The 22,421-nt window shown below is 40.3% G+C and overlaps 1 protein-coding gene across 1 annotated transcript in view; it reads left to right on the top strand.

Annotated features, from left to right (window-relative positions):
* ZSWIM6 (zinc finger, SWIM-type containing 6) overlaps positions 1-22,421 on the top strand; it is a 54,866-nt gene that overhangs the window by 17,250 nt on the left and 15,195 nt on the right. The window contains exons 5-9 of the mRNA XM_009895506.1: positions 10,103-10,282; positions 11,870-12,046; positions 12,334-12,480; positions 17,621-17,767; positions 19,920-20,180. Of these exons, the coding sequence (XP_009893808.1) occupies positions 10,103-10,282; positions 11,870-12,046; positions 12,334-12,480; positions 17,621-17,767; positions 19,920-20,180 (912 nt within the window). The remainder of the gene's footprint in view (positions 1-10,102; positions 10,283-11,869; positions 12,047-12,333; positions 12,481-17,620; positions 17,768-19,919; positions 20,181-22,421) is intronic.

The raw sequence follows: 22,421 nt of genomic DNA on the forward strand, positions 1-22,421 counted from the left end.
AAACTTGCTGAGGGTGCACTCGACCCCACTGTCCATGTTACTGACAAAGATGTTGAACAGTACAGATCCCAGTACCGACCCCTGAGGAACGCCACTTGTCACTGATCTCCACTTGGACATCGAGCCGTTGACCGCAACTCCTTGAGTGCGACTGTCCAGCCAGTTCTTTATCCACCGAGTGGTCCATTTGTCAAATCCATGTCTCTTCAATTTAGAGACCAGGATGTCATGTGGGATGGTGTCAAACGCTTTGCATAAGTCCAGGTAGATGACATCACTTGCTCTTCCCTTGTCCAGTGCAGCTGTAACCACTTCATAGAAGTCCATCAGATTTGTCAGGCATGACTTGCCCTTGGTGAAGCCATGCTGGCTGTCACCAATCACCTCCTTGTTTTCTGTGTGCCTCAGCAGAGTTTCCAGGAGGATCTGCTCCATGATCCTGCCAGGCACAGAGGTGAGACTGACTGGCCTGTAGTTCCCTGGGTGTTCCTTCTTTCCCTTTTTGAAAATAGGGGTTATGTTTCCCCTTTTCCAGTTGGCAGGAACCTCGCCAGACTGCCACGACTTCTCAAATATGATGGCTAGTGGCTTAGCAACTTCATCTGCCAGTTCCCTCAGGACCCACGGATGTATCTCATCAGGTCCCATGGACTTGTGCACTTTCAGGTTCCTCAGGTGGTCTCGCACATGATCTTCACCTACAGTAGGCGGTTCTCCATTTTCCCAATCCTCTCCTCTACATTCTGTGTCATGGGCAGTGCAGCTGCAGTCCTTGCCTGTGAAGACAGAGGCAAAAAAGTCGTTGAGGACCTCAGCTTTGTCTCTGTCCCGTGTAACCATTTCTTGCGTTTCCTTCCAGAGAGGGCCCAGATTTTCCCTAGTCTTTTAATGCATAAGCTTCTCCTGTCTACCTCAACTGCTTACTGGTATCTAAAGTTTTTAAGTGTAGGAACATCTCGCGATATTGCCATGAGCCTCATTCGTGGGATAAAGCTTTCCTGGGTGACATCCTTAGAATCCTTTCTGTTATGCATACTAAATGGGTTGTTGTCATAAAGGTATTTCCTGAGCGGAATAACACATCTTTGCCTTAGTAGTTCTAGTAGTTTTTGTAGTTTTCCACTAACACTTGCCCTGTTGTGGGCTGCTTTTTAAATCTTGGAATAGCCTGATGATCTACTTTTGAGTGCACATTTGCTGATATTTTGGCCACTTTCTGGATTATAGGGATATATTTTTGTGTTAAAATTTAAAACTAAAATATTATTTTACAAAATTATGTCATGTAGAGAAATAGTACAATATATTTGCTGAAGGATCATGCCTAAATTTTTATTAGCAACATTTTGCTCCTAATCTAAAACTTAATTCTAAATGTTGAGTTTAGGCAAGGAATCATTATAGATTAATTAAGAGAGATTTAATTAATGTTTTGCCATGAGCAAACTAATGATTGAGTGTTAAATAATGCTTTTTTTTTCATTTGGAAACCACTCTCAATTTTTCCGATAAAATTTTATATTCATTGCTAGAAAATAATAAGTTAGATTCTTTTAGCCGTAAATGAAGCTATTCTCCATCTATATTCCTATCTATCTCAGGCATTCCTTCCTTTTGCAATTAGAGAGACAAACTTGTAGGAATGGGACATGCCAGCTGTTCTAAACAGATTATCTCCGCGCGGTACTTAAGTGGAGGAGAAAAAAGGAGAAAAGCAGTTAGGGTTGTTGCCAGTATGCCCCTAGAGAAATTCCTTCCTGATGCCAGGTTTGATGACTACTTCAGGGCTGCCATGAAAAAGAATCACTAAAGTTGAGCATTCATTACAGTTTTTGTGCTCTCATACCATTTTTCTGGAGCTGCATACTTTGTGCAATCCCCTTTTAGGATCACCTATGCGATAGAAACATTCACTTTTCCCCATATTTTACGGTATTTTAAAAATGGTACTAAGGCTCTAAGTTTCAAATTTAAATGCCAAGCTTGTGTACATATTTTCATGATTTCTTTGAGTATCCCCAGTTCTAATTGCATCACGTTCTGCCTTAAAGCTAAGGAGAGTATCAGTGCCCTGCCCCTGTAGAAAATAAAGTTAACTTCAAATTTCTAAGAGTAGATGAATCAGTTGCACATAGTACATTTCTGACATTGAAGTGAAAGCTGTAGGAAGACCTGTGTTTCAAAGGGGGTGGGATGGACCATGCTTTGAACCATTTCCCTTGGTCTTTCAACATGGGACTTCTAGATAGAGTAATATCTTAGACATACTTGTGTCTTCAACTGTGTCATATCCAGTAGGCTGTCTGCTTAATTGATAATCCTTCTCTTACTTTCATTTTGTTTAGTCTTGGCTGACATAGTGTGGTTGCCATACAGTTATAAAACACACGTGCCTTTAGTTCATGCACTTCAGGTTATATCTGCTTTCACAGAATAAGCTGTTAATACATGTCAGTGTATTAGAATGATTTGTGCTAACGGAGGCACTAAATTAACAGTACTTCTGAGTTAGCATCACAAGACAGTTTTGCTGCTCTACAGCCTGAGTTATGGATGACAGCTTTAAGAAATTGCTGTCATGGCCCTGGAGTGTCTCGATTGTTGTTATCACCTTCTTTTTCCTGGTGAATGAAGCCAGGCTGCAGTTCTGCGAAGATGGGTTCTGTCCATCTTCTCTGAGGACGATTTCCTTCCTCCTTCATTATTGGCATGTGCCATAATGGTATTTGAAATGAGGGTGTATGAGGCCAGAGTAAGACAGTAAGTGGGAGTTATTTTCAAAGACAGTATTCTTTCCAGTGGCATTTCGCAGATTTGAAGAATAATGGTGAACGTAATTAACTTTAGTCTATAAGCATAGCTTGAGGGGCTTATTTTTAACGCCATACAGAAAGTTTGGGTTTCCATGTAGTTCAGTTAGATGGAAAGGACTTTTACAGCAGGAGCCAAATTTCTTGAAGTACTCACATTAAAACAGTTTTTGAAGTTCTTATTCCTAAGCTGTTGAATTGATTTACTTATAAATGTCCTAAAAAAATATTCTGTATTGGAGCTGGTACAAAACTTGTTGCAGCCCTAACTGTGGAATCATTATGGCCAAGATTAAGGGCAGAGTTTTACTATGATCCCAAACTGGTATTTAGCATTATTTTTTTTCTTTCATCTCATCCTTTGTTTTTAATACTTCAGTAAATTAAGCTGCACTTTAATTTTCCAATGCCACTTCTAGTAAATACCAGAGCTAGAGAGAAGTAATAGATTTATGGAGAGGAATTACTGAATCTTCACTAATTTCTCTGAGCATTACTGTTGTCCAGCAATCTAGCCTTGTAATATTTTTCAGTTTTCTATCTTGAATGGATACTGGAAAAATAATTTTCCAGATTGGAAAAGTAATTAAAAGTGAGAGGTGCAAGAATCTCAGTCTGCTTGGGTCTATCAAAGCAAGACAAAGGAAATCCTTCATAATATAGGATACCTATGTAGGGTAGAAAACATTTAGGGAAGAGGCTTCTGCCAAGCAGATAAAAGGTAGCTGAAAATTTTAATTGGAGCTGGACAAATTTAACTAGAAAACTAGAAATAAGATTAGATTTTTGAGTTTTGGTAGCCAGGCAGTAGATCAGCTAACAAGGTGTTGTGCTAGATCCTTGTATTAGAAATCTTAATTGAAGTATGCTGTTTTAGTAAAAACTCAACAGTCACTTTTTGGACTGGAAGATGAAAATAGCTCAGGAAATTTTAGAGCAGGAAGGAATTCAGACTAAACAATCAGAATGGGGTGTTCTGGCCCATTACAGTTTATATTCTGTGAGCATAGTTGTAGCAATCGTACTTTTTTGCTGAACTTCCTACTATGCAAAGGAGTGTTTGAGCTTGCTCCACTTTTTAAAAAGAGGTATTTTCACCCCTTTATTTTATAAATATCTGGTTTTGTTTGCACTTATCAAACTTTCCAGTTTTACATCTTCCTAAAAAAAATTGACTGTGAGAGGAATTCATTTGTCTCAATTATAAATTTAAATAAGAGGTAGGTTAGGGTATGTATAGTTAGTAGTCACATTAACTTGTCTTCTGAAAATTGTCAAAGTATCTGAAAATAGACTGTGACTGCTAAGAATGTATTACCAGTTAAAATATTTGAAAAAATATCTGACCTCTGTCTTGGTCAGGAGTGCACTTTGTGTTCACCGCCTACCTGTAAATATTGGCCACTACTGAAAATTGTGAAGAATCATATTAAGAGAAGTCATAAAGGAGTATTTTTGTACTGTTTGTGCTAGTATTAGCAATGCTTGTACCTTCAATTGATTGTGAGCAAATGAATGGTTTGTGAATAATTGATTGTGAGCAAATGAATGAATAGTTTGTGAATGTTAGGGAAGTTAATCGGTGAGATTAATTTGCAGGTGCTTTATATGTTCCTCTAGCTTTGTAGACTGATTAGGTTAAAGGGTAATAAAGGTGGAAAGAGGGGCATCTAATGGACATGTGACAGATCCTGAGTGCTTTCTTAGGGAGATTGTAGTCCTAGGCTATGATACTGTAAACTTCACCTTTCAAGCATTTTTCTGTTCTTACATGAAACCCTTTAGTCAAATGGCAGAGTGTCCGCGAAGACACAGAAGTTTTAAAAACCAACTCAAAAAAGGCATAGCCCAGAAGAATAGGCTCATGCAAAATGACAGAAGTGCTTAGTTAGTTCCTTCTTCCATTGTGCTAAAAGTTGAAAATGTAGGAAGATGAGAGCAGGAGTTTTTCATTACTTAACACAGAGATCAGAGCATGTAGTTGATGATAGCTTGGAATAGAATCTCAAAATGTAAATACAGGTTTCCTTTCAGCCAAATAAACGTGTGCCTTTAACCCTTGGAGCAGCAGTATGCGGCAAGAGAGAAAGGGAAACTTAAGGAATTAGGCTTTTTTTTTTTTTTTTTTGTCCCTGGGTTACAGCTCCACTCCCTCTAATGCACGTTCAGAGTTTAGTGTGCAGAAGGGCAATGATTCCCTTTTGCCATCAGTGCTGCAGGTAATCTATTGCATTAATCAGCCAGCTAGTGTGAAATGCATGGGGAGTGATTATACTATCATACACAATACAATCAGCATGAAGCACTTGTCAAGACCAATACATCAAAGTTTAATTCAGTAATAGAATGAATTAGAGCAAAATGAAACATTCTGTTCTCCAAGAAACACAGCACCCATAGAAATCCTTTTTTTCTGAAGGCTGCACAGAGGAACCAGAATGCATTAAGGAATTGTTTTTATGAATAAAATTGCAACTTGGATCCAACTGAACACTGAGAGTACTTTTCCTTGGGGTTCTTACCAAGGAGAAAACAGCACTGAAGTGCTTTGCCTATCTTCACTATTCCATAAAAGCAACTGTTTAATTGGAGCATTCTCCAGTGGGACTTCTGATTGTGCTTTGTTCTAATGGAGGTCTCTCTGTGCCTGGAGGAGGAAGGTGGCTTTGCCAGTCATTCTGAAAGCACTTGTCCTTTTGTTGAGAAGCGATAAATACTGTACACTACCTTCTTTGAGGTTTCCAAGTGGCTGTCCCAGTGTGTATGTGTTTAAAAACCAGATGTAAACCACTAAAATCCTTTGCTGACACTTCCATTTTAAAGGGGTCATAGGTTCTGTCTCCTAGTGCTGTTCTGGTACTTCCAATGCTGGAAAATTTATGCTTTTGTAATAGAATTGATTAGGCTCAAATAGGTCACAGTGGCAAGCGTGCAGCAAGTGCTGAAGCTGATTTGTCTGTTGCACAAAGGGAATGATCTTCATTACCTGGCTCTATTTTCTTTGAAATGTTCAAATGCTGTTAACATGGTAGCTTATGGGTGTTTATTTTTTAAGAAAGAGATGTGCATTAATGGGAAGGGCAAAGAAATGTCACCATGGATGTGGATCTGTTTCTTGCATATTTTAATTTTGCAAATGAATGGATTGATCTTGAGTATACTAAATGTAAAGTTCCAAACCAAAGGCAAAATCTCAGCCATTGTTTACACTGGTATTGTAAATGCGAACCAAAGGTTAGCTACACAGCAGCCCTGACAAGGTAGCACAATATTTCTGGGGAAAGCAGGTTTCTTGGGAAGACTGTAATCAAACAGTCAAATAGAATTGTGTGCTGGATCTTCAGTCATGGTCAGTGTCATAGTCCCCCACTAAAACTGTTTCCATCACCACCTTCCCATTTACTGGAGCAAGAGTAAAATATAATGGGAATTATGAAAGCTGAGCAATGCTTAATCTCTTGGGAGAATCTGTATACATTCCTTGCACTTCCTTTGGCTTTATGAATACATGCATACGCGGGATGTGAAACTGTTACATCTACTTTTAGAATGACTGAATATTTCTTAATGTTTTTCAATTTGCATATTTAAATCCTAATCAGTGTAAAGGCGTGCTATCCCTTTCTCCCCCATGAATTCAAAGGTATGGATGTCTACTGAGAAACACAAAAGTACTGATGTTCCCCTGTATGTACAAGAAAGGCATGCGTTGTGTAAAGCAGTAATGTGATTTTTTTTTTTCGTGGTGTGTATCACACTAAAGATGAATGACAACTCTGCATTTTCAAAAGGAGGGCTGTCTGAACCAGAAGTCTGCTTTGGCAAAGCTGGCTTTTTCCAGGTCAAGAGGATTAGTGTTGAACCAAAATAGGCAATTCCTCACTGCAATATGACAGTTCCAATATTCATTCCCTTGTGAAATTAGTATGAAATTACAGTCACAGCATGTCTATTCTCCAATTATGTTCTGGGGGAATTTTTTTTTTTTATATTGTATTGTGATCATTTTGCCACTGTGGTGTGAGGAGTTTTGTATTGGAAAGACATAGGTCATGGTCAAGGGATCCCAATCAGAACGTAACTTTTGGTGTAGTAGTATGTAGTTCTGGGGGAAAGATGTGTCAGCCTCCTGAGAAACAGTGTGAAAAGATACCTGGTGTCCTGGGGAAAGGGAGACAGGAAGAAGAGCGTGAGCTATGTTAGAGAGAAAAACAGAGTACACAAACACATTCTCTGGTTTTGGGTTTGGTTTTTGTGTTGTTTTTTTTTAATTAACCATTTATTCATATTGCAGGTGGTGTGGGTGACATCATTAAACCTAGTCAAACGGGTAAACTTGAGAATGTCAGGAACGTATTTTGGGAAACTCCTTTTGAGTATAGACTGTTGCCAACAGCAGTTTCCAGGCTGGAGTCACTGAAAATGCATTCAGATAAATTCCCCACAAATTACCACTAGCTGCCCTTCATTTTTCTGTAAGCCTTATCTGTAGTAAGGAGTAAGTGTGATGAGCAGTTTCCCTGTATGAGAGCCATTAGGTAGAAAATAGAGAATCTCTTGTATGAGGCCAGTGTAAACCTTCAGGTTGGTGGTGACATTTAAGGGCCAGCCTGGGGGAGCGTCCACTGAGCAGCATCAGAGTGAAATAAGAAGAATATCCTCCAGGGTCCTTCCAGTTGGCACGTGGTAAAGATCTGGACACATGTGAACATTTTCCTCAGACTTCTCAGTGCTAGGAGCAGGACAGGAACCAGTGAATTGAAAGAGCCCAAAATGGAGCAGATGTCAGGGGAGGGGAAGGCACTTAGGGAGCAGGAGGAGGAAGAAATAAGAATACAGGCAAGTGCACACACGCTGGTGGGGAGGGGGGGGGGAGGATCACACACACAAAAATCCCCAACCAATAAACCGAGAAACCCAAAAAGGCTGAAGAGTGTGGGGTCATTGGCATTATGCATCCTTCTCCCAGATGGTAGCCTTTGTAGCACTACAGAAGCTGAGCCTGAGGCTCTTTCTGTTCCGTTCTCTTCTTTTGGGGAAGTTTTGTCTCACACTCCTCTTCCTGCAGGGAATTGGGCAGCCGTGAAAGCTGGGCGAGATCTCAGATGTACATGCAGCTCGCCCTGAAGTCACTGGGTGCAGTTGGGCTCTATTGAAATTTTGAGTGTTTTGTGTGAGGTTTATTAGAAATACTCTTGTTCTTGTGCTTCATTTGCATAAAAATGAAGCCTGGGTTTCTGAGACAATTGCTGCTAACAATGAAGTTATGCTTGACATAGTTTCCCTCTTTAAACCAAAGAAGTTTCTAAAGAACTTGGAACTTTGGGGTATCTCTTCCCTCTCCTTCCTCTTAGATGTACCAAACTCATAGTGGAGCTTCCGAAGAAGGCGATTGAATTCCTTTGCCTCTAGTGGTGTTTCTGAGATGTGGAAAAAGAAAAGGCCACTCATTTTTCTAGGGGCATGGCGTAATCAGTAATATGTGTTCCGCCTTACTGGATGGTTAAAATACTTACCAAATGCAGTTAAGGTATTCCACTTTGCTTTTGCTTCAGTCTGGAAATGCTGGGAATCCGGTTACAAAGTATTAAATTAGGGTTTTTTTTTTGTTAGATGCTGAGAGGTACAGTGTCTCCTTAGTGCCCTCAAGTGATACGTTATTTTGAAAATAAGTAAGCAAGCCCAAGTTAACTGTTGTCCGAGGCTTTCCCAGTATGCCCCATCTTCTGTTTTGTTTTGCAGATTGCAGGAAATGTAGTTGTTCTGTCTTGGGCAGTGCTGAATACATTGATGCTTAATAAGAAGAACCAATTGTAACTGGACTCTGGAGAATGAAGCGTGTTAACGAGTGTGTCTAAAGAAAGTCTTATGATTTGATTTTAAAAGAAGCTTTTAAAAATAGTATTGGCTTTATGCACTCCCATTGCAAGTTTCAGACACTTAAAAAAACAAAACAAAAACCCTAAACACTTGCTGTATTGTATTTAACCACTGTGCAGTAATAATCTGCAGTAGTGTAGTGTCTCTCTGGTGTTCCACACTGTAGCATATCATATTTTATTGTGGGTTTTGATTTTCTTTGATGTTAGTTCCCCATTCCATGTTGGTCTGAATAGCTGGGGACTTGCAGCCTTAAGGATCAAGCTGTGTTTCCACTGGCTCCTGTGCTGTGGCATACCGACATGCAAGTTACTTTAGGAATGAATGTAATGTGATGGCCTGTGCTCTGGGTATCCATTTTGCATTCTTTGTTAGCAAAAGAATACTTGAATGTGAGAATTTTATTGTCCTAGGAGAACCAGCTGCATTTTTATTCCTTTTTTTTTTTTTCTGGCCTGTCATGAAGATTGCATAGTTTAAGCATATTCTCTAAATCTCCTGTAGTGTATAAAGCACGTTCTTAATGAGCAAATGTACTGTTGCTAAACAGTACTTTTGGGTATCTTCATGCTTCTGTCAAAGTTCACACAGATGAAGAGATAGCTGGTTTAGAGAAAAATCTTTCCATTTGAAAATTATTGCTAGAGACCCTGATGCATTGATGCCTGCCCTGCTATATAGTCTCAGGGAGCAGGTTCCAAAGTGATGGTATGTGTGAAATGTCAGCTCACATTAGCTTTTCCTTCGAGCTCTGTAAACAGAAAATGTAAAACAAGTTTTCTAGTGTAACCGAGTTACTGAAGTAATTGCAGTAAAAATAACTTAGTCCTTTTAGACTGCGCAAAACCAGTGTTCACTGGGTTTCTGAGACCCAGATGTGTTTGGGAATGAGTTATATGATCAGCAGTACTTCTGCTGGGTTCAGAGTTTGGAAATACATGTTTATAAAATATGTCTTATTAACGCACTACTTTGGTTCCTGTAATATGAAGCTGGATGGTACATAGTTCTCATTTGTAGAAAACAACATTTGCTTCTGGTACAAAAATTAGAAGAAAAACTTGGGTAACTTCCTGCTGTAACTTTATGTGAATTCTTGTTTGCTTTTGACTGATACGCCTGTCTGATGAGCCATACATTGTGAACTCTGGGTTTTCTAATACAAAAGACCTCTTAATGCCTCTTAATTAAGAAGGTTGGCTTGGTACCGTCTTTCAGCTGCTTCAGATGGGCCATGCCAGCTCTGAGATCCTGCATCGGGAATTCAATCTGCCTGGTGTTAGGCGTAGCTGGGAAGCAAGCAGTGTAGCCTTTGAGGGGAGAAAAAGTATTACAGTATAGAAGTTTGCAATTAGTCATTGGCTGCCGCATTTTTAATAGAAAACATAATTTAGCAATTTTTTTAAAATCAGGTGCTCTGTGGATGTGTATAGTCTTAAATCCCCACTGCAAGTTGGAGCAGAAGGCCAGTTGGCTAAAACAGCTGAAAAAATGGAACAGTGTGGATGTTTGTCCCTGGGAAGATGGAAACCATGGAAACGAGCTGCCCAATTTAACCAATGCTTTGCCTCAGGGTGCAAATGCTAACCAAGGTGAGCCTAAACATATGCACTGACTGCAACATATAATATAGCCTCTGTTTTATATACTCTAGCCTTGCAGAATTCAGCATTCTTTCCTGGGACAAGTAAATTTCTTGTTGAGGATTGACCAGCCAAATTTATTTTCACTAATACTATACTTGCAGAAAGGATAAATAGGGAGGGGGTTTTGTGCTGGGGCTGCAATGTTTTCAAAGCAAGTAATTGTGTTTAGTTAGGTCTTCTAACTTTTCACTTGGTGCTTCTAAATACGTGTTGCATGAAAATTGGATGTCCTTGAAGTATGTAAAGTAAAATCCTGTTGTTTCTTTGCTTGACTATAATCTTGTATTCCTTCTGGTGTTGGGGTTTTTATTTTGTTTGCAGTTACAAAGCCTTTGATCCCTATTTAAAGAGAGATCTGTTGCAACTGCATTAAACTTGAGTGTGTGAGAAACTAAAGCAGCTATCGGTGGGATGTGCTCTCTATGTGCAGTCTGCATTGCCAGGTGTGTGTGGGGTGCAGTGGTAACACTGCCATCTTGGAGAAGGTGTCTTTTCTTACTCAATATCATGCTTTCTAATCTGAAAATGTGGTTATGAAATCTGACAAAAGCCTTGTCCAGTCCTCTTCAAGCAAAGATGGCTACTTTGCTAATAACTGGGGAAGATGCAGGATATGTACCTGGGAAAAAAATCCTCATAATCCTGAAACCCTGCAGTGTTTTGATACATATTTCATGTAATTATGATAAAGTTAAAATTAAATGCTTGGGAGGTGGCAGATTTGGACTTAGGTGGGTTTTTCCTTGTTTCTTTTTCTTGGAAGATTACGTCTGAAGGAAGTAGACTTGATTCATTTTTTTAAATCTCACAGCTAGCCAGGGGCAGAAGTTCATTCAGCATATAACTCCCTACAGAGGTGTTTTGCTTTCTGTGTGTCGTCATGTTCAGCCCAACCATGGGCAGGCTAGTGCTAAACCTGACATGGCATTTCAACATTCATAGACAGAGTGCCATGTCGACAGAGCAATTTTGCCGTAGTAGGTTGTCCAGTAAGCATTATGTCAGTCCCATGGCCTCAGTACCTCATTTTCTTTACAGTATGTTTATATGTTTATACAAGTGCTCAAAGTTTATGTCACTTCTCAAAGAGAACAACAAAAAATCTTTCATGTGATGTTTATCTGTCCCTCATTCTGGCAGCTCTGGGTCTGAGGAGGAGAGAAGCTGGGGATGCTTGGGTAGCTGTGTGCCATATACTTTCTAGTTTGTTTTTAGGGGAATTCTGTACGTGCTGTTGAATGTCCTTCATCTCTAGCTGTTCCCTCTGCAAAGTCCTGTTTAGCGTCAGCCGTGCTGGTTTGTAGATCTCTCTTTCTGAATGCAAAGTGAATGGCACATATTTCATCTGAGCTGTTGGATAATAATAGGATGTGAAATGTCATCTGCGGGCTGCTTGGTGTAGAGAGGGGGCAAGACAGGCTGCTGTCAGTTGGGGGTTGGTGAATAGGCGGAAGACAAGAATACTGTGAATGACCGATTCACATATGAATGAGTAAAAGCTGATGCAGCTTTCTGAACTTGTGAAAATGACAGATTCATCGAACAGGCCACATCGGACGGTGTTCACTCGAGCCATTGAGGCGTGCGATCTGCACTGGCAGGACAGCCACTTACAGCACATTATCAGCAGTGACCTATACACCAACTACTGTTACCATGACGACACTGAAAACTCCCTCTTTGACTCTCACGGGTGGCCCCTCTGGCATGGTAAGTGGCTAAACCGGAAAGACGTTTCCATGACTTGCTGCTTTGTTCGTTTTCTATGGCATTATTTTGGGGGGATGGTGGGGAGGTGAATGAAAAGCCTGGCAAAAAGAACAGAGGGTCCCTTGAAATGCTGGCTCAGAAATAGTCCTTAAGTCTGTCTTGCATAGTTTTAAAAACAAAAACAAAAACAAAAAAACAAACAAAAAAGCCCTTTTGAGTAACCTAGCAAAACAGGCCGCTGCAGACATCGAAGCATTGCTATTCCTCAATTATTTCTTCCATTTTAGAACATGTTCCTACAGCCTGTGCGAGGGTGGACGCGTTACGATCTCATGGATACCCACAAGAAGCACTGAGGCTAGCAATAGCTATTGTTAATATGCTAAGAAGGCAGCAGCAGAAACAGCTGGAAATGTTCCGGGCTCAGAAGAAAGGTAAATGTGGGGAAGAGAGAAGGGCAAAGGACATGCCGAGGTGACAATAACACTGGACTGGAATTTTGCATGAGAAAACCAGTTTTGAAACTAAAGTGAAAGAGGTGACTTTAGCTCTTCAGTCTAAACGATCATAGTGGTAATCTCACATTCTGGATGTCGAAGGTTTTCCGTAAGGTGCATTGTGAGCTGTGCAGGGAAAGGGCTCTGTTCTGCCTTCTGCAGTAAGTCTGTCACGATGGGGCCTTTATCTCAATCAGGGTTTTTGGTTACACAGTGAAAATATTCACACTGTATAATTTACATGCTTTTAAACAGACCTTTGCATTTGGCATGGCAGGTGTTTAAAATAATTTTTTTGTCTGACATACAATTTAGCTGAACAATGTATTTCTGAGGTGTAAGCCTAAAGTTGACATTGAGGGGGACAATGAATCATAGAATTACAGGATGGTTTAGGTTGGAAGGGACCTTAAAGATCATCTAGTTCCAACCCCCCTGCCATGGGCAGGGACACCTCCCGCTGGACCAGGTTGCTCAAAGCCCCGTCCAGCCTGGCCTTGAACATTCCCAGGGATGGGGCCTCAACAACTTCTCTGGGCAACCTGTTCCAGCATCTCATCACCCTCATAGTGAAAAATTTCTTCCTAATACCTATTCTAAATCTACCCTCTTTCAGTTTGAAGCCATTATCTCTTGTCCTGTCACTACTACATGCCCTTGTAAAAAGTCCCCTTCCAGCTTGCTTGTAGGCCTCCCTTCAGGTACTGGAAGGCTCCTTGGAGCCTTCTTTTCTCTAGGCTGTACAACCCCAACTCTCTCAGCCTGTCCTCCTAATATAGGTGCTCCAGCCCTCTAATCATCTTCATGGCCCTCCTCTGGACTCAATTCAACAGGTCCATGTCCTTCTTGTGCTGAGAACTCCAAAGCTGGACGCAATATTCCAGGTGGGGTCTCAAAAGAGTGGAGTAGAGAGGCAGAATCCTCTCCCTTGACCTGCTGGCCATGCTTCTTTTGATGCAACCCAGGATACAGTTGTGTTTCTGGACTGCAAATGCGCATTACTGGTTCATGTTAAGCTTCTCATCAACCAACATGCCCAAGTCCTTCTCCTCAGGGCTGCTGTCAACCCATTCTCCATCCAGCCTGTATTTGTGCTTGGGATTGCCCCTCCCCCTGTGCAGGGTGTTGCACTTGGCCTTGTTGAACTTCATGAGGTTGGCATGGGCGCACCTCTCAAGTCTGTCAGTGTCCCTCTGGATGGCATCCCTTCCTTCCAGCATGTCAACTGCACCACTCAACTTGGTGGTGCTGGCAAACTTGCTGAGGGTACGCTCAATCCCACTGTCCATGTTGCCAACAAAGATGTTAAACAGCACCGGTCCCAGTATTGAGCCCTGAGCAATGTCACTCATCATTGGTTTCCACTTGGGCATTGAGTTGTTGACTGCAACTGAGTGCAACCATCCAGCCAATTCCTTATCCACCGAGTGGTCCATCCATCAAATCCACGTCTCTCCAATTTAGAGACCAGGATGTTGTGCGGAACAGTGTCAAATGCTTTGCACAAGTCCAGGTGGATGACATCATTGCTCTCCCCTTATCCACCAGCACTGTAACATGGTCATAGAAGGCCATCAGATTTGTCAGGCATGACTTGCCTTTAGTGAAGCCGTGTTGGCTGTCACTGATCACCTCCTTATTTTCCATGTGCCTTAGCAGAGTTTCTAGGAGGATCTGTTTCATGATGTTGCCAGGCGCAGAAGTGAGATTGACCAGCCTGTAGTTCCCCGGGTCTTCCTTTTTTCCCTTTTTAAAAATGGGGGTTATGTTTCCCCTTCTCCAGTCAGTGGAACTTTGCCAGACTGCTGTGACTTCTCAGATATGATGGATAGTGGGTTAGCAGCTTCATCCGCCAGTACCCTCAGGACCTGTGGATGGATTTCAATAGGTCCCGTTGACCTGTGTACCTTCAGGTTCCTCAGATGGTCTCATACTCAATCTGTGCTTACAGTGGGCAGTTCTTCATTGTCCCAGTCCCTGCCTTTGCCTTCTGTGACTCGAGCAGTGTGGTTTGAGCCCTTACCGGTGAAAACTGAGGCAAAAAATTCATTGAGTACCTCAGCCTTTTCCATATCCTGGGTGACCAGGTCTCCCATTTCCTTCCAGAGAGGGCCCATGTTTTACCTAGTTTTCCTTTTATCACCAACATACCTATAGAAGCTTTTCTTGTTGCCTTTGATGTCCCTGGCCAGACTTAAAGCTATCAGGGCTTTAGCTTTCCTAGCATGGTCCTTGGCTGCTTGGACCGTTTCTCTGTATTCCTCCCAGGCTACCTGTCCTTGCTTACACCCTCTGTAGACTTCCTTTTTGTATTTGAGTGTGTCCAGGAACTCCTTGTTCATCCATGCAGGCCTCCTGGCTTTTTTGCCTGACTTCCTGTTTATTGGGATACATGGCTCCTGAGCTTGGAGGAGGTGGTCCTTGAATACTAAGGAGCTTTCTTGGGCCCCCCTTCCCTCCAGGGCTTTATCCCATGGTACACTACCAAGCAGATCCCTGAAGAGGCCAAAGTCAGCTCTCCTGAAGTCCAGGGTAAAGTCTGCACTACAGAAATTAATTGAATTTGACAGTTTGCTCCAAGAGAGTCTCTTATATTACTTAAAATGTTGTGTTTCTGAATAGAGGTGGATAGCTTTTTTTTTGTTTTTGAAACACTGGTTTTTATAAAATATTCTGTGGTGTTCCTCTGACAAGCACTGCCCTTGGTTTGGTTTGTTGGTTGTTTTTTTTTTGAAGGAACATTCCCCATCAGATAGAGTTTCTATGGCATGTGATTCTTGCTACCCAATATAATCCCACACTGAACTTTATCAGTTTGAAGAGGCAGTGGAAGAAGGGGATGGCTTTGTGGTTAAAGAATGCATAGGGAAAAACTGGACTTACTTTCTCAGCTGTTACAGGAATCCCTTAACTCAAATTTTCTTTTAGCTTTTTGTTGCTACTCTTAACTACATGTGTCCTCATGCATTGTAGGCAAAAATACCAGTGTGAAGTCATATGTGCGAGTTATTCAAGTGTGTGTGCAGGCGTTTTCCCAGAAACGAGCATTTATAAGATGAAGTAGACACCTGACTGAAAAAGAATTAGCTGGCAGTTCCTGTGTGCCTCCATTATTGTTTCCACGGTACCCAAGGAAGGGGTTTGGGTTTTTTTGAGCACTGCTGTGGATCCTAGATTTGAACAAAACTTAAAAACACTTTGTTTTGTTGCTTCGGAGAATTTGCGAAATCTTTTTATGATGTATTGTATCTTCCCTTAACAAGTGTTACCTTAAAAGCTTTTCAGCTTTTCTAGCTTCTCAGGCGGGGGAGTAAGAAGCGGGGGTCTATGTCTGTGTGTGCATGTGTATGTACATACCACTGGCAGGTGTGAAGGGTCTGCTGCAAGTGTCCTGGTCGTAGTACTGCTCCTTTTCATTCCCAGTTGCTAATACATTATCTAGACATTCAATACTTCTATTAAGTTCCTTTCCCTGTGAGCAGTTTCTATAGCTGTCAACTAATATTACGCTATTATAAATAATGGAGTGCATAAAGTGTGATCAATCCATCCTACCCTGAAACAAAGAAGTTTGTTGTTTCTGTGTTGTCTCTCACTGCTTTTTTGTTTTTTTCCTCTTATATGTAGATTTTTTTTAAAAAAAACCACTAATACTGTAAAATGTGCTGGTCTTCTCTATAAGCAGATGAATTCTGCAGCTGCAGCCCAGCTTTAGGTTTTAGTTCAGCGAACACCACGTGCTTCTACTTAGCTTTTATTCATGTGACTGATCTGATGTCCATGGAACCACTTGCATGATTTAAAATTAAATGTCTATAGTACTGGAGAACTGAAGCTTTTGGCATGACACAAGTGAAGCTTATAATTAGGCACAATAAAATAAATAGAACCTAAGTGACTCAGTAAGAAGTTACTGTGATTAATCCTTTTTGGTAATATTAATCCTTTTTGCTTCTGCCTGTCTTCTTTAGTACATGCTATTTGTCAGTAAGCCAATGATTTACCTATTTGTTTTTCATATAAGGTTTTTCAAACCTTACTTTTCTGACAGTGTGGCTGTGTATCATTTTGTAGCTCCACACATTTAAATAGGCAAGAAGCAGAATTTAAAAGCTCTGTGATAATACATATGATTACTCAGAAAGATGGCACTTTGTGAATAAGAGAGAGTGGAAGCAGGTACAAGTTACTGTGTAACAGGCCAAGAAACAGATCATCCATAGCCGCTGGTATACAGTGTTTAAGTGGTCACACATAATGCATCTGACTTCTCATAGTTCAGTCGTGTGTGTGTTGGGAGTTGGAGTCAAAGGGGAGCTGTTGCCATAAGACTCTTAAGAAAAAAAGGGATTTGAGGAATCTCTAACATCTGTTACCACAACCACACTTCCTTCATTCACTGCGCTAAACCATTTTTTCATGTTTTAACCAAATGATGGGTGAGGGCTGGAAAACAAAGTATCTGTGAAGGTATTTGTGGACTGAAATTTTAGAATGACAAAAAATGCATTTGATCTGCTTAAAGGACAATTTATTCTTGTATACCTCATTTAAACATTTTATTTTTTTTAAAGGGCTGTCACCCTGAGTTTATTACTTCAATAAATATTTAGATGCAGGATAAGCTCATATTTTATTCATGAAATTGGAACATATGTTAGAATATTTTCATTTATTTCAGTGCCATCAGATTAGCCTAAAATGTAAAAGTGATACTGTTTCTTTTTGAGTGAGGAAACTATTGTGAATGTTTTACAAAAAAATTCCTTACTGTAATTTTTCAGCAGATGTACAGGTATTGAGGAAGGGGTTTCAAAAGACACTGCAGTTGAAATTTTTGACTCATAATATGCCTTGCTAGTGCTCAAAATATTTGTCCTTTGCTCTTTTTTTCATCTTGTAACATAGGGCAATGTATTCAGCCTGAGAGATCCTATTTTGTCCTAAGCAGAAGTTACTGGACGTTCTTTGAGTTCTGTACAGAGAGCATTGTAATGAGTTTTACTTTTATAATTGTTTGGAGGGGCTAACATGCGCTTTCTTTCCCTCCCTTCTCCCTCCATCTTTTCTGGCACAGATCTTCTCCACAGAGGAGTAACCTCAATAACGAATCTTGAAGGTTGGGTGGGACACCCTTTGGACCCCATCGGCACCCTCTTCAGTAGCCTGATGGAAGCCTGCAGGGTGGATGATGAGAGCTTCCATGGATTCTCAGACTTCATGGGTAAGGCCAAGCAAAGGGAGCAATATTCTACATGTCTTTATTCACCAGAGGCCTCTTTCTGTCTTGACTTTCTGAATCAGCTTCAAAGCCAGTATTTTTGTAGTATAAGAACTGACATTTGCGTTCCTTAAGAAAACACAAGGGAGAGAAAGTGTTTAAATTAAAATATGAAGGCACTTAAAAAATTACCAGTTACTCATTCTTGAAGACAATTCTGTATTTCACACTTGAAATAAAACTGAATAAGACTTCATAGCATCAACCCTCTCCACATACATTGCTCTGTCTTCTTTCTGAGAGATTGCAGGAAATCACAGGATCGCAGAAGCATTGAGGTTGGAGGGCACCTCTGGAGATCATCTAGTCCACCTGCTCTGCTCAGAGCAGGGTCACCTAGAGCAGGTTGCCCAGGACTGTGTCCACTTGGGTTTTGAGTAACTCCAAGAATGAACACTGTACAGTCTCTATGGGCAACCTCTTGCAGTATTCAACCACCCCCACAGTAAGAAAGTGTTTTCAGATGAAACTTCCTATATTTCAGTTTGTGCCCATTGCCTCTTGTCCTGTAACAGGATACCACTGAGAAGAGTCTGGCACTGTCTTCTTTACATTCTTCCATAAGATATTTGTACATTTTGGTGAGATTCTCCTAAGCCTTCTCTTTCCAGGCTAAATAATCCCACCTGTTTCTCTCTCATGTGAGAGATGCTGCAGTCTTTTAATCATCTTTTTGGCCCCTGGATCTGCTCCAGTATGTCCATGTGCTGGGAAGCCCATAACTGGACATGGCATTCTGGGTGTGAGTTTACCAGTGCTGAGCAGAGGGAAAGGATCACCTCCCTCAACCTGCTGGCAACGCTTTCCTAATGCAGCCCAGGATGTTATTGGATTTCTTGGCTACACATGTACATAATACTTCAAATTGATGACAAAGCACTTAAAACTGATAACATACTTGGTCTATAAATTACCTGGATTGGAAAGCAGTGTTGCAGTACCGATACATGATTTAGGATAGGATGTGTACACCCATTTTAATTTCAGTATTCACTTCCCAGGACCATAACTGATTGATTCCTTATTGTCAGTCTTTTTCCACCTCTGTGGTAGCTTCTTATCAACACCTGTGTGAACATAAACTGGATTCATCCCTCTACCTGCAGCTCTTTTATATGCACATCCACAATCTTCTTGGGGCTTTGCCTCAAAACTCCTTTTGTTCAATTAGATTTTGTTCAATAAATTTCAAATTCCATATTCACCAATTCTGGAAGAACTTTTAAGTAAAAGAAATCAGCAATCAGATTCTTTGCAACTATAAAAACACCAAAACACCACCATGAAATAAAAATAATGTGTGTTGAAAAGTAACTTCTTCCTACACACGCCTGTGCAATCTACCAAATGCATTCAGCATTCCCATTTGCTGCAGTTGTCCTTCTCCTTACATCTGTCCGTTATAGCTTTTTGTTCCCAAATTAGACTATAAACTGCTACAGATTGGGATAGTGTTTTGTCATATGGTGTGTCTTTGAAGTGCCAAAAAAATTGGTAGTACTCTTTAAAGCAATTTATGGCATGGTCTATGTGGAATGTATATGTAATCTTTACTGAAAATAGGACTTCTAGTGTTAATATACATTTTTATCATAAATACAACTGTAACAAATAAAAAACTCTGAAAAGAGTGCTGTCAAAGAGAGGGTGATTAAAAGTTGTGGAGTTCCCAGGCCTGTTGTATTTGCACAATCATAATAGCTTCAACCAAAATCTATGCAGGTGTGTAAGTAACTTTCCCTTCCTCATACACATTGGGGCTTTAAGGAGATAGAGAAATGGGTGGGGGAAAAAGAAGTTGAAATGGATCTTGCAATTTTGGCCTCATTAACACAAAGCTGGAGAAACTGCTTTTCTCTAAAATTGTGCAGTTTAAAATCGAAAACTTATTAATTGACGGGTTATCTAAAACCTAATTGTTTTGTGTATTTTTGCCATGTGGAATTGGATGGGATTACTGGATTTTGAGATTGGGCTGGTTATTTAAATAATTTGAAAAAACTAATGCTAACAGAGGAAGCATTTGTATATGTGGCATTATAGGCAGATTATGTGTTAGAATGATGTGTTTTTCTTTCTGTGTCACCCCTTACAGAGAACATGGGGCAATGCAAATCTCTGGAGTACCAGCACCTGCCTGCACACAAGTTCTTAGAAGAAGGGGAATCTTATTTAACACTGGCTGTGGAATTAGCATTGCTAGGGCTGGGACAGCAACGAATAATGCCAGATGGCTTGTATGCACAAGAGAAGGTTTGTCGAAATGAGGAGCAGCTCATTTCTAAGCTACAGGAAATTGAATTGGATGATACTCTGGTGAAGATTTTTCGAAAACAAGCAGTCTTCCTATTAGAAGGTAGCTCAATGTAGATGCTAACTGCTTCTTTAAACTGTCTTCGCTTACACAAGCACACAGAACTAGTATTCCTGTGGAAACTGCCTTACATACTTCACATGGTTTTTTGATGTAGAACCGCAGCAAAATTTTTTCCGATCTCTTACGAAAATCAAACATACTTCAGATATCACATGACTGTAGAGATAAGGCATCTATTGACCTGTAAGCCTTTTGTTTTAATTTTGAATACATTTTGTTCTTTAGATTTGTTGCTTGTCATACTCTCAGTGTCCTGACAAGTAATATAGACACCGGTAATCATAAGTAGTCCTCAGGTAGCAAAATTGTATTCTGAAAAAGGGACTGGCAGCTTTGTACATGTATGAAGTTTTTTACCTCTGTTCCAAGTGAAGAGCTCAGAAAATTAACTTAGAATTGCTGGGACAGAAATGTAACATTTTATTTGTAGCAACTTGCCTCTGAAGTTTGTATCATATATGAAAATCGAAATAGGTGGTCAGATATTGAGGCTCATGGTCTAATCCTGTGACTAAATTTTGACCAAGACAAACAATTTGTGTTTGGGAATTAGCTGGTGTGTTGCAATAAAATCTGTACAAAAAAGTGCATACTTTTGCCTTAGCTTTTAAAAAGGCTTAACATGTAGCACTTAAGCCTCATGTTCAGAGTGTAGTCCCATGGGTTCTGAGGTTGTCTTTCTGTTTTTTGGTTTTTTAAATGGAAGAAAAATCTTTAGAGGAACCAATTAGCCAAAGGCATGGTCAAAGTTTTGAGTGCTTGCTCAAGGGATGGTGGGGAGTGGTACTGCTCTAGGTAAGTTGTGCAGACTGCTACACGGCAGTCAGGTTTTGCTTTCTTTCTGTAAGACATTTGTCTTTTAAAATTTCCTTTTTAATGGAAGAGGTGCAGTATGATGTTTAGAGTTCTCAGCTTTGAGTCACTATTTTTGCCCAGATCCTTAAAGACTTTGGTACCTACTGATGGTGCCATTTGAAACTTCAGAGAAGCCGCATGATGGGCAGAGTTTCCATTATGGTGTGGCTGTACTGGTGCTTTATGGCCTTTGGACAAGAATAGCTGCTCTCTGGATCCAGCTATTAACCTCCATGTGGGGATCCTATGGATTACAAAATCAATTTGCTGCATCTATTTACTGGTAAGGATGCTTTATGAGGAAAAGGCAGGATTTCTCTAAAGTGTTCTCTGATAATTCTAGTTTACTACTTTGGTCACTGAAACTCTTGTTTTCTTAGAGTAGTAAACAAGTGATCATAGGAGGAAATATGCTAATACAAGTACCTACAAAGTTGCTGTGTTGAGCAGTGTGCAACAATGGTCTTGCATTACTGTGTGCTGAGAAATCTGACTTCCCTGCAGTACCTTCAGTTTACTCCAGGTTAGACAGAAACTGCCAGCTCACACGGAGGAAAAACTGTGTAGTGATTTAAGATGCTAATCATATCAATTGTGTTTTTATAGTTAAAAGTCCTGTAGATATAATAAAGAAAGCTTAATCCAATATTAAGCTGATTTCTGTGCTGTTAATGCAGATTAATGCGTGCTGTATGTAGCTACCATTTGAGTGCATGGGAAAGCAGAATGTAAGACTGCTTTGCAAGAACTGCTCTAATTTTTTGCTTGACTGCTAAGTTAATGGCAGAATATATTTTCATATAAATGCTTTGTCATGTATTCTTCATGTCCTAACTCAGTTTCTGACTGGACCACCAACTGGCAAACATGCATGAAATGGCTTCTTTCATTGAAGCAATGCCAGCTAGTTTTGAATGGCTTTCAACTTCATTTGAAATGATTATGAGGCACACTATCACCTACTAAATCTTCATTGACATTTCCTTTGTAATCAGCCCCAGTCTTCAGAAATGCCCACCTATGGAGCTCAGAATTTTTTCATGCCTAGTGATTTTTATCTTTGCATGTTGTGGTAAGGCACCAGTCAGAAAAACATTGCTGAAACAGCTTGGCTGTTTCTCCTCATTTCCAGTAGAAGTAGTAGCAGTAACTTCTGTGACTGTTGGGTGCTATTTGTGCAACAGGAGTCCAGTAACACTTAATGTAGGATTCTTAATCTGTATCTTGCAACATTTAATGCCTGAACCTCTAGTCACTGAAGTCAAAAACTGTTTGGCATATTTTTCCTGTTAACAGAAGTAACAGTCTTAAGGTTGCAGGAAGAATGTGAAAATGGGATTCATGTGCACCATGAACATTCAGAAC

The sequence above is a fragment of the Charadrius vociferus genome, unplaced genomic scaffold, assembly GCF_000708025.1.
Source record: "Charadrius vociferus isolate BGI_N301 unplaced genomic scaffold, ASM70802v2 scaffold581, whole genome shotgun sequence".
Classification (NCBI taxonomy): Eukaryota; Metazoa; Chordata; class Aves; order Charadriiformes; family Charadriidae; genus Charadrius; species Charadrius vociferus.